This window comes from Pogoniulus pusillus, chromosome 27, assembly GCF_015220805.1.
Source record: "Pogoniulus pusillus isolate bPogPus1 chromosome 27, bPogPus1.pri, whole genome shotgun sequence".
NCBI lineage: Eukaryota > Metazoa > Chordata > Aves > Piciformes > Lybiidae > Pogoniulus > Pogoniulus pusillus.
In genome coordinates, this window is record NC_087290.1 from 15,403,598 (window position 1) to 15,422,576 (window position 18,979).

An 18,979-nucleotide genomic window follows, 5' to 3' on the forward strand; every position below is an offset into this window, starting at 1 on the left:
TACAAAGCAGATGAGAATTTAGACCCTGTTTGAATATTTAATCACATATTAGCTGAAGACATAAAAAGCTGAGGAAGGTAGATACTACCATGTTCATTGTCAGGTCAATAAACACACCTAGGTTAAGCTGCTTCTTTTTAAGGTATAAAGAGAGAAACCTGAGATACTGTGTTTAAAGTAGCTTCTGAACAAGATCTTGCATGAGCTTTCTGCAATCTTGATCTAGTAAGTATTTACATATACCTAATATGACTTTTTGGTGTTTACTTCCATGTGGAAATTAGTAGAACAAGTATTGATTTCACTTTTCTCTAATTCTACTGTAGGTATTTGATAGAAATTAATTCCAAACTCATTAGATGTGTAATTAAAGCATCATCAATTGAAGTACGATGAGAATTTGACTGGGAGTTCTCAAGTAATTAGTAGCCTCTGCTTCCTCTATTTTCACTTAGTGATAGTTCTCATTTTTATGAGCTTTCTGACCATGCCTCTGTGAACCAGTCTCACCATCCTGTTCTCTTCCATAACATTTCCCTCTAATTTAGTATACCTGTGATAATCCAGCCCACCATAATAAGCTGCAATATTATTAATGGATCTACACTGTGCCTTTCCTGTGATGTGAAAAGAGAAGCAATAAGCATATGATACCAAATCCTGCTTTCTTTATTCACACAGCTATGCCCACTCACTTGAACAGGATAATATGCAGGATTACAGAGAGAGGAATTTTACCCTTTTTCTATCAAGGCCTCCTGAGGATGCTGCACTTAATTCTATTTGCTAATCTTCTATTTTACTTGTCATTTCACACCACCTGAAACTGCAGCTGCCTGTCAGAAATTGAGTTAGTTTGAGCTTCAGCTATGTCATAGGTAGCTTAGTGCATGAAAGCATTGGCTCCTCTGGAGAGCCCTTAGGGAGAAAAGCTCATTTAGCAGAAAATTATAATTTGGTTTTCCAAATGGTTCTGGAATTCTTACCCTATATTTGGATAGGATGATGTATTTTAAATGCCTCTGCAAGTGTGTAAGTGAGCAGGCTGTTCTTTTCAGGGTGAAGCGGGCTCCTAGGCTACTCTGCTTCCCAGTTCCTTTAAAGGTGTGAAATAAGCATTTTGCTGTCAAGAAGTAGCAAGCTTTCAGTCTGAAGGGTTTGAGGAGGGAAGTTTAGTTCCTGTGCTGGGGAGGGATTGCTAGAGTCCTTCCCAGTAGGCATCTATATGAGCATGGCCTGTGAGCTGTGAGCTTCCTGGCAGCAACTGGAATGGTGCCTGCAGTCAGAATGTGATACTGGAGCTTGGGGGAAATGTGGTAGAAGGAATGAAGATTTGCTGACCTCTTATTTTCATAGACTTGCTGCAAACTCAGGGTAGCAACCATGGATGTATAGACATGCTACTTTTAAGAAGGAGCACCCCTCCTATGAGGACAGGCTGGGGGAGCTGGGGTTGTTCAGCTTGGATAAGATAAGGCTCTGAGGAGACCTAATAGCGACCTTCAGTGACCTGAAGGGGGCCTGCAAGAAGGCTGGAAAGGGACTGTTTACAAAGACCTGTAGTGATAGGACAAGGGGCAATGGTTTGAAATTAAAGAGTAGATTTAGGTTGGATGTTAGGAGGAAGGTCTTTACCAAAAGGGGAGTGGAACACTGGAACAGGTTGCCCAGGGAGGTGGTCTAGGCCACATCCTTGGAGATATTCAGGATCAGGCTCGACAGGGCTCTGGGCAACCTGATCTACTGGAGGATGTCCCTGCACCTTTGGAGGTCCCATCTGACCTCAACTATTCTATAATTCATGATTTGTTGATGATGTAGAAGTCTGAGGCAAAGATTTGAGCTTGGGTATTTTCTGCAATATCTTCTCTGCTGGAAATTTCTTTCAGACCATAAAGATTCTGTTCCATCAGGTTTGTCTGGTGTGTTGAGAAGTGCAGAGTGATTCTACTCTTTGCATATTGCTGCATAGCTCTATGGGAACTGAACTGTACTTGTATTGTGCCCATTGAAGCCCTTGGCACATAGCTGTATTCTCCTGTCTAAGCTTTGTGGCTCAGTTTGTTTTCATTTACTTTGGCTTATCTTCCCTAGGTAATGCTCGCAGAAGTGCTCAGTGTCAACATTTAAAGTGTCTAAATCTCTAAAAATGTGAGGAACACAGCTTGTTCTCCCATTAAAAATCTGCTCACTCTTCTTAAAAGTTAACTGCCAATATTCTGGTAGCTAAAGAAGCTTCACCCAAGTGTTTTAAAGGAGCTTCTTTTTTCCTTCTCTCTTAAGACACTGAGGAAAGGATCCCCCTGCTTCAAACATTTCTTTGTTCAGAAACACTGTTCTGTTTATTGGGAAGTGGTTGAAGCTCATCTGTCACAATGTATTTAATTAAATGTATTTAACTACAATACAAATAATTGTATGTGTTTATATTTGAGTTGGTTGGGGATTGTTTGAGGCAGGAATTACAAAAATAGAATTATTATTATTTTCCCAAAAAGCTCTGCCCCCAGACTATTTCCAGAACTACTTAAGGATTATTTACAGGTTCTAATTCTGTCAGGAAATCTTCACAAGGATGCTTATGGGCAGGTTTAGTAATTCAGGAAAGTTAGAAAATGGAAAAGGCTAAGCTGCAAGACAGCTTTACTCCACTTACAAATCAAGCTGAGCAGAGAACAGATTTTACTCATAGAGCTGAAGTGAGAATTTAGCAATGATGCCTGCCAAGTTTCTCTGCAGCAGCCTCTGAAACAGCAAGCTGTATCTGCACTGAAGGGCAATTGGCTTTTGCCTCTGAACTGCTGTCATGATATGCTGTGCTCTACAGAACCAAGAAGACTCTGTGTGTGTATTTGAGCCATGTTACCTCCTACATCTGATTTCGAGTTAAGCTGGAGGAGAAAGCAGCTGTGAGTAGAGGCCAAGGCCCCTTCCCTTTTTCTTGTAATATATGATTCTGAGCCTGCTGAAGCAGCCTTGCCTGAAGTCTATATACAAGAGCAGTCCTAGTGATGAACAAGCATATGCTTCAGTGTTCCTTGCATGTTCATGGCCATTAATTAGACCAGCAAAACACAGAAACAACTGACTGTAAGAAAGGGAACAATGGGAAGTATCTCTGTTTGAGTGCTCTAATCAGGGCATTGGAGAAGAAACAGGAGCCAGCTGTAGCCATTTTTAAAGGACAAATTCACTTTAAAAAGACTAATCATAAAACGTGTCCTTAAATAACCCAAAAGCTTTCTCATTTGTTGCGTTACTATGGGTTCTGTTGCTGTCTTGTGCAGCGACAACAGTTAATGGCTATCCTGGATTTAAGATCAGAAATTACCTTCACAGGCCTAACATATCCAAGATAGCATTTCCCTTTGTTTGGTCTTTTTAGACTTTGTAAACATGAGTGTTCAGAAGGATATCATGTTAAAACAGCAGCAATACAATATAATTCTTCACAGTCACAGTATTAATTTGATATTAATTTTGAGAGCAACTGCTAAAGATAAGAATACAATGCTAAGTAATCTGGGCTGCATCAGGAGGCAGAGCTTCCACTAACAGAAAATCACCCTTTTGAAGGCATCTATGGAGGAGTCTTTGAGTTAAATTTTTGATCTTACTCTGGTCTAAAGTTAGTTAATGAACAGAGAGTAATGGGATCCTGCTCACTTCATCCCCTTTGTAGTCAGGATAGGATTTGATGCTGGTCTTTCAGCATCTCCTACATCTGCCTGTGAAATCCAGGTAAACACACTGTTGCTTAGCTTCAGTCAGCTGGGAGGGTTTTGTTTAAATAGGTGGTTGTCCTCTTTCTCTATAACATCTATGGGGACAAAAAATGTGGGCGTTTTTTGCTTTGCTGTTTGCCCTCTGGCTCCCTTATGCCTTCACTTCCTAAAACCAAACTATTTCAGACTACTACCCATCCCTTTGTGAACACTAAGGCACAACACTGAGCTGGCAAACAGTTTAAGAAAGACACTCTTCTCTGCTGCATGTTTCCACAGGTCCTCTTCCATCTGCTGTAACCTTAGCAGGGGTAGATACAACCTTCTGCGCAATTCCTCTTTTAAGCTTTTATAGGTGTTCTTACACGTTTTGAGAGTGACTGCTGTCAGGAGTCTCCTGGGTAAAACTTCCTGACCTCCATTATCCAGCTTTTTATGCATCAAGTGCCATGTTTGAGATGTAACCTTCATCTGGGTAAAAAATGTCATTTACCAGAATGGAGTGAGTACCAGCAGTGGAGGATTTACTGTGCTCTACTCTTTGTGGTGATTGTGGTTAAGTTCCAGCTCTCCATTAATATTATCATCTTTCACTTTTAGTGGTTACAATCCAAGCAGGAAGAAGGGGGGAAAAAAATTCTCCATTAGTCTTTCTAGTAACATTCCTCCATCTAGCTGCAAAGGCATTTTTTCTGAATGGAAAACTGTTTCATAGGACAGTTAAGGGTAAAGCAGGGGAGGGTCAGTTGCACGAAGCAGGTGGTATGTTTTGGAGGAAAGTAACATCATGGTAGAAATAGGAGAGTATCTGTCATAGAGTATGAGTTGATGCATCTCTTCAAAGTCTGGTGCTGACTCATACATTGTTTTAGACAGAAAATCCAGATTTGCCACTACTTCCACAAGATTTCAAGCATTATCTCATCGATAAGTAAGATAAAATTTATTGTAATCTCACCAAAGGTATGTAATAAATATCCTCTTGTGTTACAGCAGATGCTATGTAGTCCCCCATCTCTCCACCATGAAAAAAAATCTCATCTAAGATAGTGACTTTTCCTATGCAGCACTGTAGCTGACTTCTTTTTTTCTAGGACTCTGCTATTTGGGGTTCATATCTCCTACTAGCCTCATGAAAGTCCTGACTAGGGAGACAAAATAAGTTTATTATGTAATACAATATTAATATAGTGATAGGCCCAGCTAGTGCAGTGGGCTTGCCCTGTAAATAGTAAAGATGGACAGAAGGAAGAGAAACAGAAACACAGAGGTACAGCAATTGACTAACTTTTTACTGTTTGCCCAGTGGCTGTCATGATTCTTAGCTCTGCCTATAGCTTGGATTGCCTCCTATGGCAATACTAGCCTCAGTACACAGGTGTTCATAAAAAGCAAACTGGGAAGTCATAACACCCTGAAGATCTTTTGTTTTCTAAAAGTAATTTTGGAACAGTACATATCTGTGGTAGATGTTCTGCAGCCACTCCTTCATTTATGCATTTTGCCTCCCCAGGATTGCAGGTGTTCATAGACCTTCTGTTCTGTAACGTGATGGATCCTAATAAAACAGATCTCTTATTATTATTTTATAACAATATTGTCCAAAAGCTTTAAAGACATTGGTATGGAAGAACATTAGAAGCATGTGCAATCCATTTATGTGCAAGTGGTTGCTGCAAACTGCCCAAAGGTTTTCAGGCAGAGCTCAGGTACATTGATAGAGAGCTTAAACATAGGTGGTAGTTTCAGGCTAGGCCCTCTCTACCTTTAACTTAGGTAGCTCTTGCTCACCTTGCAGATTTGTAGTCATAAATTTGGCTCTTAGCTTCCACTAAGAAGCTTCCAGTTGGAAGAAGCTGCTTGGTTATAACTTCTAATATTGAATTTTTCATGTAAGCATCTGTGCAATTGACATAAGGATGATGTTAGATGATAATAAACAAGCACAGAAGGATAACTACAAGTGGAAAGTCTATAAGGATCCCTTTTATAAGATGCAAACCTTAGCAAGGAGAACTGATGAGGAGATCCTTCTGGAAATACTCAGCCTGGTACTGTAGATTCTTTATTTTATGTGATGATCCTCACTTAAAGTTCAGGCCCTCTTTTGCTCAAGACTGTGGTGTTGTATCTCCTCATACGTTCTGCCAGTCAGGAACTTGAGGGGAGGTCGAAAAACCAAAAAAGCAAGTTTGCTGGAAGAAAAACACTTGATAAGGATCTTTAGCTTTCAGTTGCATGCCACCCTTGGAGTAATGAGGACATTTATATATAGTGTGCTATTTGGTTCAAGGTGACTCCCTTTCCTGAGTGCCATACAGGTGGTGTTACTATTATATAGGTTATAATTGTATGGAATTTGAGAGGCTCGAAAGGCACAGGTGTAGTGACTTCTGTCAGAGTAACATCACAGACATAGCTAACATAATATATGCTAAAGAGCAAGTCACCAAGGCAGTTGGAGCATTTTGTTGCTTTAGCAAACTGTTTTCAAACTGTGACTTTTAAAAAGGTCGTCCATTTTTAGGCATTTCTGTTTAATTCCTTCACGAAAAATAAACTTTCTTTTAATTTACCCTGTGATAAATGTTAGTGTGATTTCATTAAATGCAATGACAAGGCCAATTATGAAGCACTTTTTTTTTGACAGTAAAAAGGCTTAGCCTTATTTTTCATCTAAAACAAAACTCATAAAGTCTTTGAAAATAAAAGCCTTTCCAAAAAGATTGGCATGTGTTAAGAAGAGGCTATAATGATGGAGATGATAACAAATAGCTACAGCATGCCATGAAACTCACTAGATGGAGCTCTAAGGTACCAGGTAATCCCTCTGGGGAATCGACTCGAAAGAAACTCTCGGTGTATCCACGGGAAGTTTCGAGCATGGAATTCTCAATTGCACCTCAGATAATCACACGACCATAAGGGAACGAAATTAAAATACATAATACCACTGCCCTATCCCTAAAGGATTAAGGATGGGGGCAGTGTCCAAAGCTGAGCTGCAAACATTCAGAAAGCAAACAGCTTTTGTGCTGTGATGTAGTTATTTAGTTGTATAAAGAGGAAAGATACCACTATGGATTTTTTTACTAACCAACAGTTCTTATGTTTCCTTCCCCTCTCTTCAGGATGAAAGCATGATGTGATGGCATGACTCTCTTGGTAAGCATATTGTAGAGAAGCATGCATATATTTGGGAGGAGACTGACAAAAAAGAGGCATGTCAGACTACAGCAAGGAGGATTTATGACCAAGTGCTCCAAGCTCCTGGTGTGGTGGACTCGTGTGAAGGAACTCCATCCAGAAGGATCCTGACAGGCTTGGTAAGTGAACCAGTGCAAACTGCACGAAGTTCATCCTATCAAAGTGCAAGGTCCTGCATCAGGGTCAGGCCAAGCCCAGGCACAAATACAGGCTGAGTATGGAGTGTGAGAGTAGCCCTGACAAAAAAGACTTGGGGATTTGATTGATGACAAGCTCAGCATGAGCTGGCAGTGCACTCATGCAGCCCAGAAGGCAAATTGTATCCTAGACTGTATTAAGAAGAGTACAGCCAGTGAGAGCTCACTTCAAATACTGCATCCAGTTTTGATGTCCCCATCATAAGAACACACAACGGTTGGAGCAAGTCCAAAGGAGGGTCACAAGGATAATCCAAGGGCTGGAGCATCTCCACTATGAGGATAGGCTGAGGAAGCCAGGGTTGTTCAGTCTGGAGAATACTCTGGGGAGCTGCCTTCCAATACCTGAAGGGGACCAAAGGAAAGCTGGAGAGGGACATTTCACTAGGATGTCTATCAATAGGATAAGAGTGGGATGGTTTTAAGATGAGAGATTAGGGTTTAGACTTTTTCTTAGGAAGACATTTGTCAGTACAAGGGTGGTGTGACTGTGGAATAGGTTGCCCAGAGTGGTTGTGGATGCCCTCTCCCTGGTGGTGTTCAAGCCCCGGCTGGATGAGGCCTTAAGCAACCAAGTCTCAGCTGAGAGGGATCCCTGCTCGTGGCAGTGAGGTTGGACTAGATGGATCTCTAAGGTCTTTTCCAACCAAAACCATTCTATGATTGATTCTATGTAACCAACAAGGCTGGGGAACTAGGAGGAGTTACAGCAACCTAAAGCAGCAAAACTTCTGAGTCAGGGGTTCTACGGAAAAACAAAAAAGACATCAGTTGAATAGGAATGCAAAGTCCTAACAAGGGATGTCTGCAAGCTATTTCTTTTTAATAAGAACAGTTGGCCTGGAAGACTTCAGGGCCACGAAATTTGCTTGTGGGGGCAAATGTCTCGTGTTTGGGTTTAAAACCGCTATTTTCTCCTTCAGGGTGATGGTGACAAGGACACTTATAAACGTGTTTGCAGCAGGGGCAGCTCCAGCTTCCCCAGTGTTTTTGCAAGGGCATCTCATCTCGGCTGGGCCAGTGCAAGGTCATACGGGTTACCTGCAGAGCCACAGATGCCACGAGTGCAGCAGGGCTCAGGGCTGGCCGGAGCAGCCGGCTGGAGAGGAGCAAGCGAAGTCCTCCCAGCTGGTGATGGCCCGAGGCGAGCTGGAACGGCAGCTGTAGCAGTTGGGCGAGACTGAGAGGAAGGCACGGGGAAGACATAAAAAAGTTCTCTTCTAGTCTGAAAGGAGAAGAAAAAAACTCCCTCTCAGCGGTTGTCAAGGAGATGGGCGGCCGGGTTCGCCGGACTGTCTGCCTCCCAAGCCCGCAGCTCGGGAGCAGGGGGCGCAGCCATTTCCTCCCAGACAGTCTCCCTCCCACTACGGGGGGCAAGGGGGCTCTGGCGGCTACAGCCGCCCCCAGCCGCGGGGGGGCGCCCTCCGGGAGGGTGCGGCGCACGCTCGCGGGCAGCGCGCGCCCTGAGCCCTGACGGGGCGCCCCGCTCGCGCCTGCCGGTGCCGAAGCTTGGCAGCGGCTCTCTGCGGGCGTCCTACCTGTGGGGAGACGCGGGCGTCACGCCGGCGAGCGCCGCACGGTCAGACTAACAGGGAAAGAGTTCAACACCCTTTAGCTAAGCCCCCAGCCGCGGCAGCAGCTGGGTTCAGGGGCAAGTCCCGGCGGCGGGGCAATGCGGACGGGCGGACGGGCGGGCGGGCGGTGAGGGGCGGCCTACCCCTGCCCCGCCCCGGCCGCCGGCACCGCCCCCGCCGCGGGAGCCCCGGCGAATCAGCGGGGCGCTGTCAGGGCGTCAGCGCCGGCGGCTCCGCGCGGCCGGCCCCGAGCGCGTTTCTTATCGCAGACAGGCACCGGGGGCCGGGGATCGCATCATTATCATGGGCACTATTTGCTTTTCGCGGCGCTGCTGTTTGCTTTTCGCTCTCGCCTGGGTCGGCAGGTTGGCGGGAGGAAACGGGGGCGCAGGTAAGAGGAGCGGGGGGGAGGGGGCTCTGCTGCCGTGCCGCCTTTCTCAGGCTCGGGTGGCGCGGAGCCGCGGCCCCGGGGGGGACTCGTGTTTGTCCGCTCTCCTCTGCCTAATGCAAGGTGTTGAGGGGGAGGTCACTTCTTGCCGCTAGTAGTGCCGGGGGTGGTGGAAATTGCGATGGGCAGGCTTTTTCTCGCGTGTCTGACAATGCCGAAGTCTGGGATGTCTGGAGGGAGCGACGGGGAAGCAAAAGTTACTTTTTCTGAAGTACCCACGAGATGTGCCTGGGTTCGATCCTTGAGGCTCCGCAGGGGAAGCGTTGGCTCTTACATTGTCACAGGTTTTCCCTGTCTGCCCATTAGCTAAAGACCTGGTGTTTCTTAAAAGCTGCACTCCTATCTGATTAATAGCAGTGATGATACTAAGCCTTTGCCACGGTGTTTAAAAACAAACAAATAAGCAAAAGTCCCAACCCAAACACCACCCCACCCCCTACCCCCGACCCCCATCTGCTTAGGAATGTTGTAAGCCCAAAGTAATTTTTTGAAGATGTGTTTGCATGAAGTTGTTCTAGAAGAAATCACTTAAGGTGAAGTTGGGGGATGGGAGCCAGAAAAATCATTTTCCCTCAGATACAAGTTTAGATGCAACCAAATGAATGGAGTCAGCGTAGAAGTTCTTAAAAGTATAAGAACCGCAGTGCAAGATGTGGAGCAGAGCTGGGGCTCATATTTGGTTTTGCCCTTTCATTTGTCTCATTGGCATTCACGCCTGACTCCCAGGCATCCTCTTGTTGCTGTGAAATGTCCCCTTTGGCTCAATGCAGTTTGAATTTTTGACGGCATTATAAAGAGTACAGCTGTCACTTTTGCTGATCTTTATGGGAGATGGGTGCCGATTTAGTAAGTCAAAAGTATGAACCGAAGCATTAAAAAAACCCAAACAACCCACCCCTCCAACAAACTTAACAAAAAAAGAAGAAAAAAAAAAAAAGGCCTTTCTTTTCGTGCTTGACTGGATCTGTGTCTGATCTGGACCCCCTAAACTTAAATCGGAGCTAGGTATGAACTGGCTCAGCGGTTAAAATAAGCGCGTTGACAAGAAAGAAGGAGAAAGCTTACAACAGCCCTGCCTTTCTCCAGAAAACAACAGGCTCTGCCTTCTGTTCCACTATTTCTTTAAAAAAAAAAACACAACCAACTAACCAAACAATACAGAGTCCAGGCAGGAATCTCTGAGGTGCCCCGCGGGGCCGTACTGCTCTGTACCTCTCCAAGTAGTTCTCTGCTGTGTGCCATACCACAGTATCTGGTTCTTCTGTCTAAATAGTCCCCTCCTGTCCTCTGTGACTTTGGAGAACCCCTCTGTTATCATTGGAGATGGCCGAGTAAGCAATTAGCTTTGATTTCCAGCTAACAGTAGAATTGTTTTCACTTTAATGCACCCTTTAGGAAGATCTGTTAATCTAATTGGCATTAAACCAATTGCATATGTCTCTCTCTGGGTGCTCCCCAGTCCCTCCACAAAACCCTCCCTTGTCTATATTTGCTAGAAATAAAAGGGGCGGGGGACGACGACGACGACGAATGGGGACGGGGATGGGCCAGGACGGGACATTCTGTGCAACTTTCCTAGTTGCTGCCCGTCTGCTAAACTCTCTCCTCCCGGGAACCCCAGATGTGGCTCTGGCATGAGGAAAAACCTACCTGAGGTGTGTTACGGCCGCGGTTGACAGCGGCGGACTCTACGGGGCAGCACCAGCCTCGCCGCAGCCCTTCACTGCGGGTGACAGGGTGCCTGGGGACCGTCTAGGGGTCAGGGCAGGTTAAGCGCGGCTTTACATGTTCCCATGTTAACAGCACACCCCATCCCTGAGCAGGTCAGAGCTTTTTTCTTTCTCTTTTTTTCCCCCCCCTTTTCCTCCCCCTACCCCCCCGCCTTGTTCACTTCATTAACATTCTCGCGACTACCAAATCTCGACTCTTTCTCATCCTCGTCCCTCCCCCATCCTCTTTAAAGCCGAGGCAGCAAACGAATGCCCGTCACTGAAATGTTTGTAAAGGCTTCCTACCCTGAAAACAAGAAAAGCCGTCTGGGTTCCCCTTTTCAGACTCCGGCTCACAAGTAAGGCACCCCCCCCTCCCCTTCAATGCTAAGACCTTTTCTTTCCAAATGAGTTTTAGTCCGTGTGGATGATGTTTATTGCAGGTTGCTTTTCTCCTCGCTAGCTTACCGAGTTTCATATGGTCTTCCATTTATTTATTTAGCCTCTTAATAAAAAGGATTAATGTGGGTTTGCTGTTCAAATATTTCTTTTTCTCATTCCATCACCAGCACAGTTTATTTAAACTAGGGTCTGTCTTTCTGAATCAAGAAGATCTCTTTGCTAGAACATGCAAATAGGCTTTTTCTCTTCTATTAGGTCGTTTAAACACTCGTGTTTTACGGGTCTCCAGCACCAGACCGGTTAGAGCAGATGTTGATTTCTTACATGTCCAATGGTTTCCTAATGCAGTAATCTGGGACCGAGTCCCTCTAGCTCAGTGCAGCAGCGCTTAAAAGCTACTTCAGAAAAGTAACACGTTGGTTTGTTCAGTTACCTAAACTCAGATGTTCCCACTTTCAGGGCGACACTTGAAATACAGGCAAGCAAACTGGGCTTGAAGGTTTTCTGTGTCTCGGGTCACCCTTCTTATCTGCCTTCGTTCTGTGGTTCCAGATGTTGACGAATGTGCCGAAGCTACAGATGACTGTCACATCGATGCAATTTGTCAAAACACGCCAAAATCCTACAAATGCATCTGCAAGCCCGGGTATAAAGGCGAAGGGAAACAATGTGAAGGTACGGACAGCTCGACTCCTCTCCTCCCTACTCTTATTTGTTTGCTCTTTAAAAGCTTTTGTAAATAGCTGAATTCCTGAAACGATTAATGCAGATTTACAGCTGCTTAACCTCAAATCTCGGTATTTATTGGCAAGCATCCCCCCGCTGCTTTGGCTAATTGTCCGGCAACGCAACCGTCGGGCACTTCAGCCTACTAGATAAAAATGAAAAGTATAAGGGGGGGAAGAAAAAAAGTAAGAAAGGAAAGAAAAAAGAGGAGAGAGTCATTGTCCACTCAGCCGAGTCCCGGGTCAGCCTCGGCTGGCCGCTGGCCGGGCCGGGCCCGCTGCTGTCTGCAGCTCGAGCACATGCGCCCGCCCCCTGGCAGGGAGCGGACGATAGAGGGCTGGCCGCCGGGAGTAGCCGTGCCTGCGGGTGGCCGTCCCCGCCGGCTGCGTGCGTCCGGAGAGGCCTCACTTCTCCCGCAGCTAGGATAGCCAGCAGAGCTCCGACACTCGGGACCGCGCCCGCCGCCGCCTGACGGGCGGCCTCCACACCCTGACCCGGTCGCGCTTCTCGGGTCCCTTAGAAGCACAGGGATGCTTGCACCTTCCGCCTTGCTAACGTGGGATTTGTCATCGCCCTTCTCATCCGGGGACAAACCCATTCCACCTCGTCCAGTTACAGTAGGTGTTTTTCTGCCCCAGCGGGAACAGGACACTGGAACTTGTTTCTCTTTGACACTGTGCGCGTGTCAGTCATATATTTTTTTTTTAGTCTGGAACACAGTTTTGAAAGGAACTCTTTGAAATTATTGTACTTAGCATTAAAAAAAGTTGTTTTACTTCTGCATGTCCCTACATAAATCCTTGCAACTGAAAAAGAGGTAGCACTTTTATTAGGTGCTGTGTACACTCATATTTCAGATTTTATGAGCTCCATCTTGTCTATTGAACCTCGGCAGAGAGATTGTTCTCTGGTAGAAAATAAATTAATATTGTAATCACAGCAGATTGTCTTACAAATGAAATATGCCATTTTATTTTTTCCCCCTTCTACTGGTAGATGCTTAGCAACTATAAAAATTCTCTTAACAGTTCTCTTCCTTTCTACAGCAGACTTAAACTTTTTCAAAATGGCCAGTCCATTAAAAAGATTAAAGACCTAGAAATGACTTTGCTGAAGTCTACAAAAAATTGAAACCACATATTATTCCCCATGGACTTCCAAAGTGTTTGTTCAAATGCCCTCATAAAGAATTTTTGTGGTTATATTTTTTCTGTCTTGGACTGAAATTGGCAGAGACAAATTCCTACTGTCCACCTATTGGTGCTCTAGCGTCTCTGAGCTGCTATTCATTTGGAAGCCAGATTTTCTTTCTTGCAAACAGAATAATTATTCAGCACCACATTTTTTGCTCTATTCATCCCTTCCAGGGGAAGAAATTTGTGCAGAGAAACTGTACTCAAGGCCACAGCTGTGGAGGTTAAAGAATTCTCAGAATTTATACTTCTTGTATTGGTTTTCCACATCAAAAGTTTCCTTAGGCTTTAACTACTTATATTTTAGGTGTTTTGACCTCTGTGTTATGGTAGACCTGGCTGATACTCATGCTTATTTCAGACACATATTTCTCTTTGCTTGACTTACCTCGGATCAGTAGTAAAGAGAGCCCAGTAAGTGGTATAAAATCAGACTTCACTGTGGAACAATGTACAGAATAATATAGTTTCTGTGGCTGACAGCCTTATGTGATGGAATTTAGTGTCTGACAAGCTTGTTAAGTAAAGTAAGAAGCAGACTGCGAGACGGTTAATTGTTCAGCATTAGGTAAATGTAAAGTTTGTCAACTGTGTATTACTATGGCTGATACATAACTTTAAAAAAATAATGCTACAGTAGCAGTTCTAAAGATCTTGCATCAACTCCAGATCTTAAATTTGTAATTAATGTAAAACATCGGGATAAGCAGAAAACTTAAGATATTTTTGGTGCTTCCCTTCTGGAGCTTATTTTAGATTACTTGTGTACCTCTTAAATTGATCCTAAAATACGTTGAAGCTGTGATACTTTGCTACTTCAGTAACAGGCAGACAGTAAGTATGTTCTTTTTGTGAGTAAACTCAAAACTATAGAGGTTAAAGAAAGGTCATACAAGACAGTGGCAGACCTTAAGATATGCCTCAGGTCTGCTGTTCACATAGACTGAGTTTATTTTGCATCCTGAAATCAAGTATTCAAAATATACAGAAATAAACAGACTAACAGTATTGATATTTATGTTGGTATTTAATATACTGTCACAAGAAGACACCTGTAGTTAGCCTTTTAAATCAAACTATTTTTTAGATAGAAGTGGCTGTTCTTATAATAACAAACACTAAGTACACCAAACAGTTTTCATTGTGCCACAACCTTTTAGATCACTGAAACTAGTTACTGGTGAGAAAAGGATGTTTTTTCTTCAAATAGCGTGCCTCTTAAGTTTGTCACTAACTACCTGTATTGTTTCAAGTCTTAGGAACATTGACTGTAGCATAACTAACTCTTTTATAGTGGAGGCTCTCAGATACAGCCAGATTTTCCTAGACAAGAAGAACTGCAATAGTGCAGTGAGCTTAAAAATATGATCAAATTTATTCTAACCAGTTTCAGTGAGCTGCCAATTTAGGTTTTTACCGAGGCATTGAATTTATAAAGATGTGCATTTAATTTACTTTAATTTACAACCATTTTTAGGGATAGAATGTGGGAATTAACATAACTTGAATGATTCTTACGTTTTATAAAAGCAATGGAGCACATATTTCTACAAATACATCCAGAATGTGAATATCTATTTTGTGTGCTCTTGTGCATTAAAAAAAACCCCACCACCTTCAAGTTAAACAAACAAAAATCAACACAAGAGAAGAGTAATTTTTAAAAGTAATGTATCTTTCAGCTAATGCAGGAAATACAGAGCTCAGGCACTTGTGCAAGATTTTGTCCATATTTTGCTGCTCTGACCTAAAGGATGAGGAGAAATGCATAAGACAGACATTCTTTAAAGGTCATGTGGAGAGCTTTAGTAGCGAACATACTGAAATGAAACATTTTCTTGACAGCCTATTTAAATCCTTGATCAGGGATTTTTTTTCTAAGCTTTACTTTTCTCCCAAAGTGTCATTTGGACTGTGTTTCTCCTGAGTTTCTGTGGACTGGAAATAAGTTCTTAGTACACAGATCTACCCTGCCTTTTTTCTTTCTCTTTTGCTGGGTAACCTTCTTGCACGAAGCAGATGATGTATTTCTTTCTACAGAGCACAAATGTTTCTCCAGATGGAAGAGCTGTTCTTTCTGTGTCCTGTCTGTGGATTATCTCTGTAGATTTCAGTTCGCCTTTATTCTTCAACCAGCTATCTATTATGCTTTGTCCAACTATATGTTCAGCTTTACCATAGTGGTTTTTCCTTGTGTCACGTGCTATACCAATGTCCTTTGACTACAAATTCTCTAGCTGGTGTTTTCATGAGACAGAAATATGTGCTCAGTTAAGGTAATACTAAAAAAAAAAATGTATTTGCTTTTGATTGTCCTTTTCTATTCAACATACAAAGTTTATTCATTGCTGTTTCAGTTGCCATGACAGGCCTACTACTACCTGGAAAATCTTCCCTGTTGTGAGTTTAGTTAATATCTGAAGCGCAGTGCCCTGCATTCAGCTGTAGGCACTCTTTCATGCTCCCTCATCCTTTGTCTTTACCTCCTTTACATTGATTTTTGGTTTGCCCCACAGGTTGATATCTCAATAAAATTGTTATTTGGAAGATTGTGTCAAAACAATGGAAATTCCATAGAGTTCAAAAGGATTCCAAGTCTTGAGGTTCCCTAGGCCTTGACAGGGCCTCCTTTGTCACTGGAGCCAATGTGTATTTACTATTGTAGGGTACTCTGACACTGAACAGTTTATGAAGGGAGTTATCTCTAAAACTTAGTTAACTGGGACCTGTTGCTTCTGAGTTGCAAAACTCTGCCCTGAGTTCTCCCATATTGAATAAGATTTTTCTCATAGTATGGTTTGGGTTTTTTTTGTTTGCTTGGTAATTTTTTTCTCTACTGTCTTTCATTGTATTTGCATAACTGTTCATCAGTTCTTGTAGTAATTGATTTTGTACAGTTATTGACATATTTCTTGAAGTTTTTGTACAGAAGAAAAATGCTCACAACTTTCAGCAGTACTTTGTGGGTTTTTTTCCTAGCTATGAATCTTCATGATAATGTTGATAGACTTCTTACTAATGACAGCATACACAGACCATGGCAAAGTGTCTTGGTAGAGTCTGCCTTGAGAAGGTGCTTTTCAGGTTTCTCCTCACTCTGGACATGTTTGCTATCAGAATGGTGATTGTGCTATCATATTTTGATGTATTTGCATCCCTTTTCCCAATAGAAGTAATCATCACAGATAACCAGGCAGTTGGTCATAGTAATCTGTAAAGGGAGCTGTTATTCTTCATTATGCCAATGATAGCATCTCGCTGGGTTTAAAAATAAGATAAACCACTTTTGCCTCAATCACAGCTATATTCAGCTCCACAACAGTTTATATTCTCTATACATCCCTTGGAAACAGACTAATTGCCCTTTCTGAACCCCAGTGCTCATCTAAGGACTGCTTGGCTGAAGGAAGCTTATTGGAAATGTATACCCAAACAATCTGTCTTCTAATATAAGACTGATGTGCTGCTCACAATTCTTGTCATGGCTGCTAACACTTGTCTGTGTACAATGGATGGAAATACTTGATATGGTATCTGGAAAAAGTGCTTGCATTGAAATATCTAGATCTTGTTATTTTCATGACATTCTGTGGTGATTGGCTTTGTCTCTGCTGGCAGAAAAGCAGAGAGTATCTTATGCATCACATCTTAAACTGTTAACTAAAAGCCCTTTTCTAAATTAGGAAATTAATTTTGTGAAAAAACAGGATAGTGGATTTCTTGCTTTGGCACATGTTTCAGACTCTTGATTCTATCACATGCAGTTTTGCTTTTATGCTGCAGGTGCAGTGACGCCCCTATGCCCAGATTTAAATTACTTGTGGTATTTGCAGCATTATACTGAAGTTTAAAATGATATTTCATTGCGTGTACAATTAGTCAGAAATGGTGTAGATAACCCACTTACTATTGTTACAACTGCTTTTAGCCATTATTAAACAAATATTAGTAACTGGAAATACATACAGAAAATCTTATCTCCACATTGCTTTCATTTGAGCAATAACAATTCTTTCTCTTCCATATCAGCTCTTCAAAAATGTGCTCAGCAGCACAGAGCATTTCACAGTTCTCATTTCTCAGCTTCTGGTCCAGTGTCCCGCACTGAAGCCACCTCTTGTCTGCAGGGATCATTAAGGACAGAGCATCTGGATGTCTTTTAAATGGAACAGACTCTCTTTTAAGGGCTCCGTGGTGTCCCATCAATCCACTCTCAGCAATTCTTTCTTAAGTGGACCATCTTTATCAACAAAGTTGTGTACAGTAAATGAACACTGTTAGGTGTTGGTTTCTGAAACTTGGACGTCTTGACCCTTCATAACTCTAAGGGACCTCAGGCTTGCGTGGTCTGTCTCACTGTTGAGAAAGTGATGCCACTTAACAAGGCATCTTAAGTGACTTTTTCCTGATTGATGATTCTTCCAATTACAATGGAAGGTGAATTCATTCCCCCAGGGGAAGGGTCATCCTCTGGGATCTTGCAAATATTGACTCATCTCAGGCTGAATATTACCGGTACCTCCATAGTCTTACTGTCATTTCCTGCAAGAAAGTGCTCTGGGAAGTTGGTTTGGTCAAATCCACTAAAAATATCAACTATTAATATCCAACTACATACCTGTCAGGGGAACAAAGGATTTTCTTAATAGCTCTGTGTTGGTGTGTTCAGGTATTTTCCCCCCTGAAAACACCAGAAATATCTGCCTGTTCTGAAAAGCTGTGAGAAGATGAAATGTGAACATTTTTCCTAAATAGTATTCTGTCATTTGTTCACATCCTTTTCCTGAATTTGCTGTTCTCTGCATAACTATTTCATGACTCAGTCTCAATTTACTGCTTGAGGCTTTGACACTGATCTCATTACTTTTGAACTGGTAGTCCAGTAATCTTGAAGGCTGAAGTGAATATGAGGTACTTAAAGGTGTTATGCTTTTTAGTTTTACAATTACAGTACCTTAAGAGATTACATTGATGTCATGTGTTGAACTTCATGTCACCCTCCCATACTGGTTGTGTTCTGCATGGGATCTGTTGCTACAAGTCTGTGATTGGTTTTGTCCCACTGACTTGCAGTAGCCCATCTGAGCACAGAGGAAGAGATACTCTGCCACCTCCCAGTTTTGTGGTGATTTGTATTTTAGTGTCAAATCGTCATTCCCAGTTTTATTCACATGGGTTATAGCATTACTCCAAGTAAACTACTATGCTGATTTCAGTGGAAGCAGCTTCCAGAACAAAGTGGTACAGCTTGTCAAGAACTGGGAAGGGTGAATATAAACTAGGTTCTTTGGTAGGAGTGAGTAGATCTTAATTTCATTGTATTTTTTTCCCTCTTAGTAAATCTGGTCATTTGACTGGGTGACTTGATGAATCTTTTTTGGTTTAGGCTGATAAAATTGTTTCCCAGAACCCAATTCTGAGACTTTCTATATATGTGCTTTTAATTTATTTATTTTTTTTTAATGTCTGATACCATTTGGGGTTAATTAGCCTGGAGAAGAGGAGGCTCAGGGGTGACCTCACTGCTGTCTAAAACTTCTAAAACTACCTGAAGGAAGGCTGTAGATGGGTGGGGCTTGGTCTCTTCTCCCAGGCAACCAGCAAGAGAATGAGGGGACACAGTCTCAAGTAGTGCCACAGGAGGTCTAGGCTGGATGTTAGGAGGAAGTTGTTGGCAGAGAGAGTGATTGGCATTGGAATGGGCTGCCCAGGGAGGTGGTGGAGTCACCGTCCCTGGAGGTGTTCAAGAAAAGCCTGGATGAGGCACTTAGTGCCATGGTCTAGTTGATTGGACAGAG

The 18,979-nt window shown here is 43.0% G+C and overlaps 1 protein-coding gene and 1 long non-coding RNA gene across 3 annotated transcripts in view; one reads left to right on the plus strand and one right to left on the minus strand.

The window, feature by feature from the left end:
* Window positions 1-7,546: 7,546 nt before the first annotated feature.
* Window positions 7,547-8,813, minus strand: LOC135187365 (uncharacterized). The gene is made up of 2 exons (XR_010307321.1): window positions 8,668-8,813; window positions 7,547-8,354 (listed from the first exon to the last, which is right to left on the minus strand). It is a non-coding gene; the product is annotated as an uncharacterized LOC135187365 (long non-coding RNA).
* Window positions 8,814-8,898: 85 nt separating this feature from the next.
* Window positions 8,899-18,979, plus strand: part of SCUBE1 (signal peptide, CUB domain and EGF like domain containing 1) — a 159,580-nt gene continuing 149,499 nt past the window's right edge. For both annotated transcript variants that reach the window (XM_064166000.1, XM_064166001.1), the window contains exons 1-2: window positions 8,899-9,094; window positions 11,815-11,937. In XM_064166000.1, the coding sequence (XP_064022070.1) occupies window positions 9,007-9,094; window positions 11,815-11,937 (211 nt within the window). In that variant the 5' untranslated portion in view covers window positions 8,899-9,006. The remainder of the gene's footprint in view (window positions 9,095-11,814; window positions 11,938-18,979) is intronic.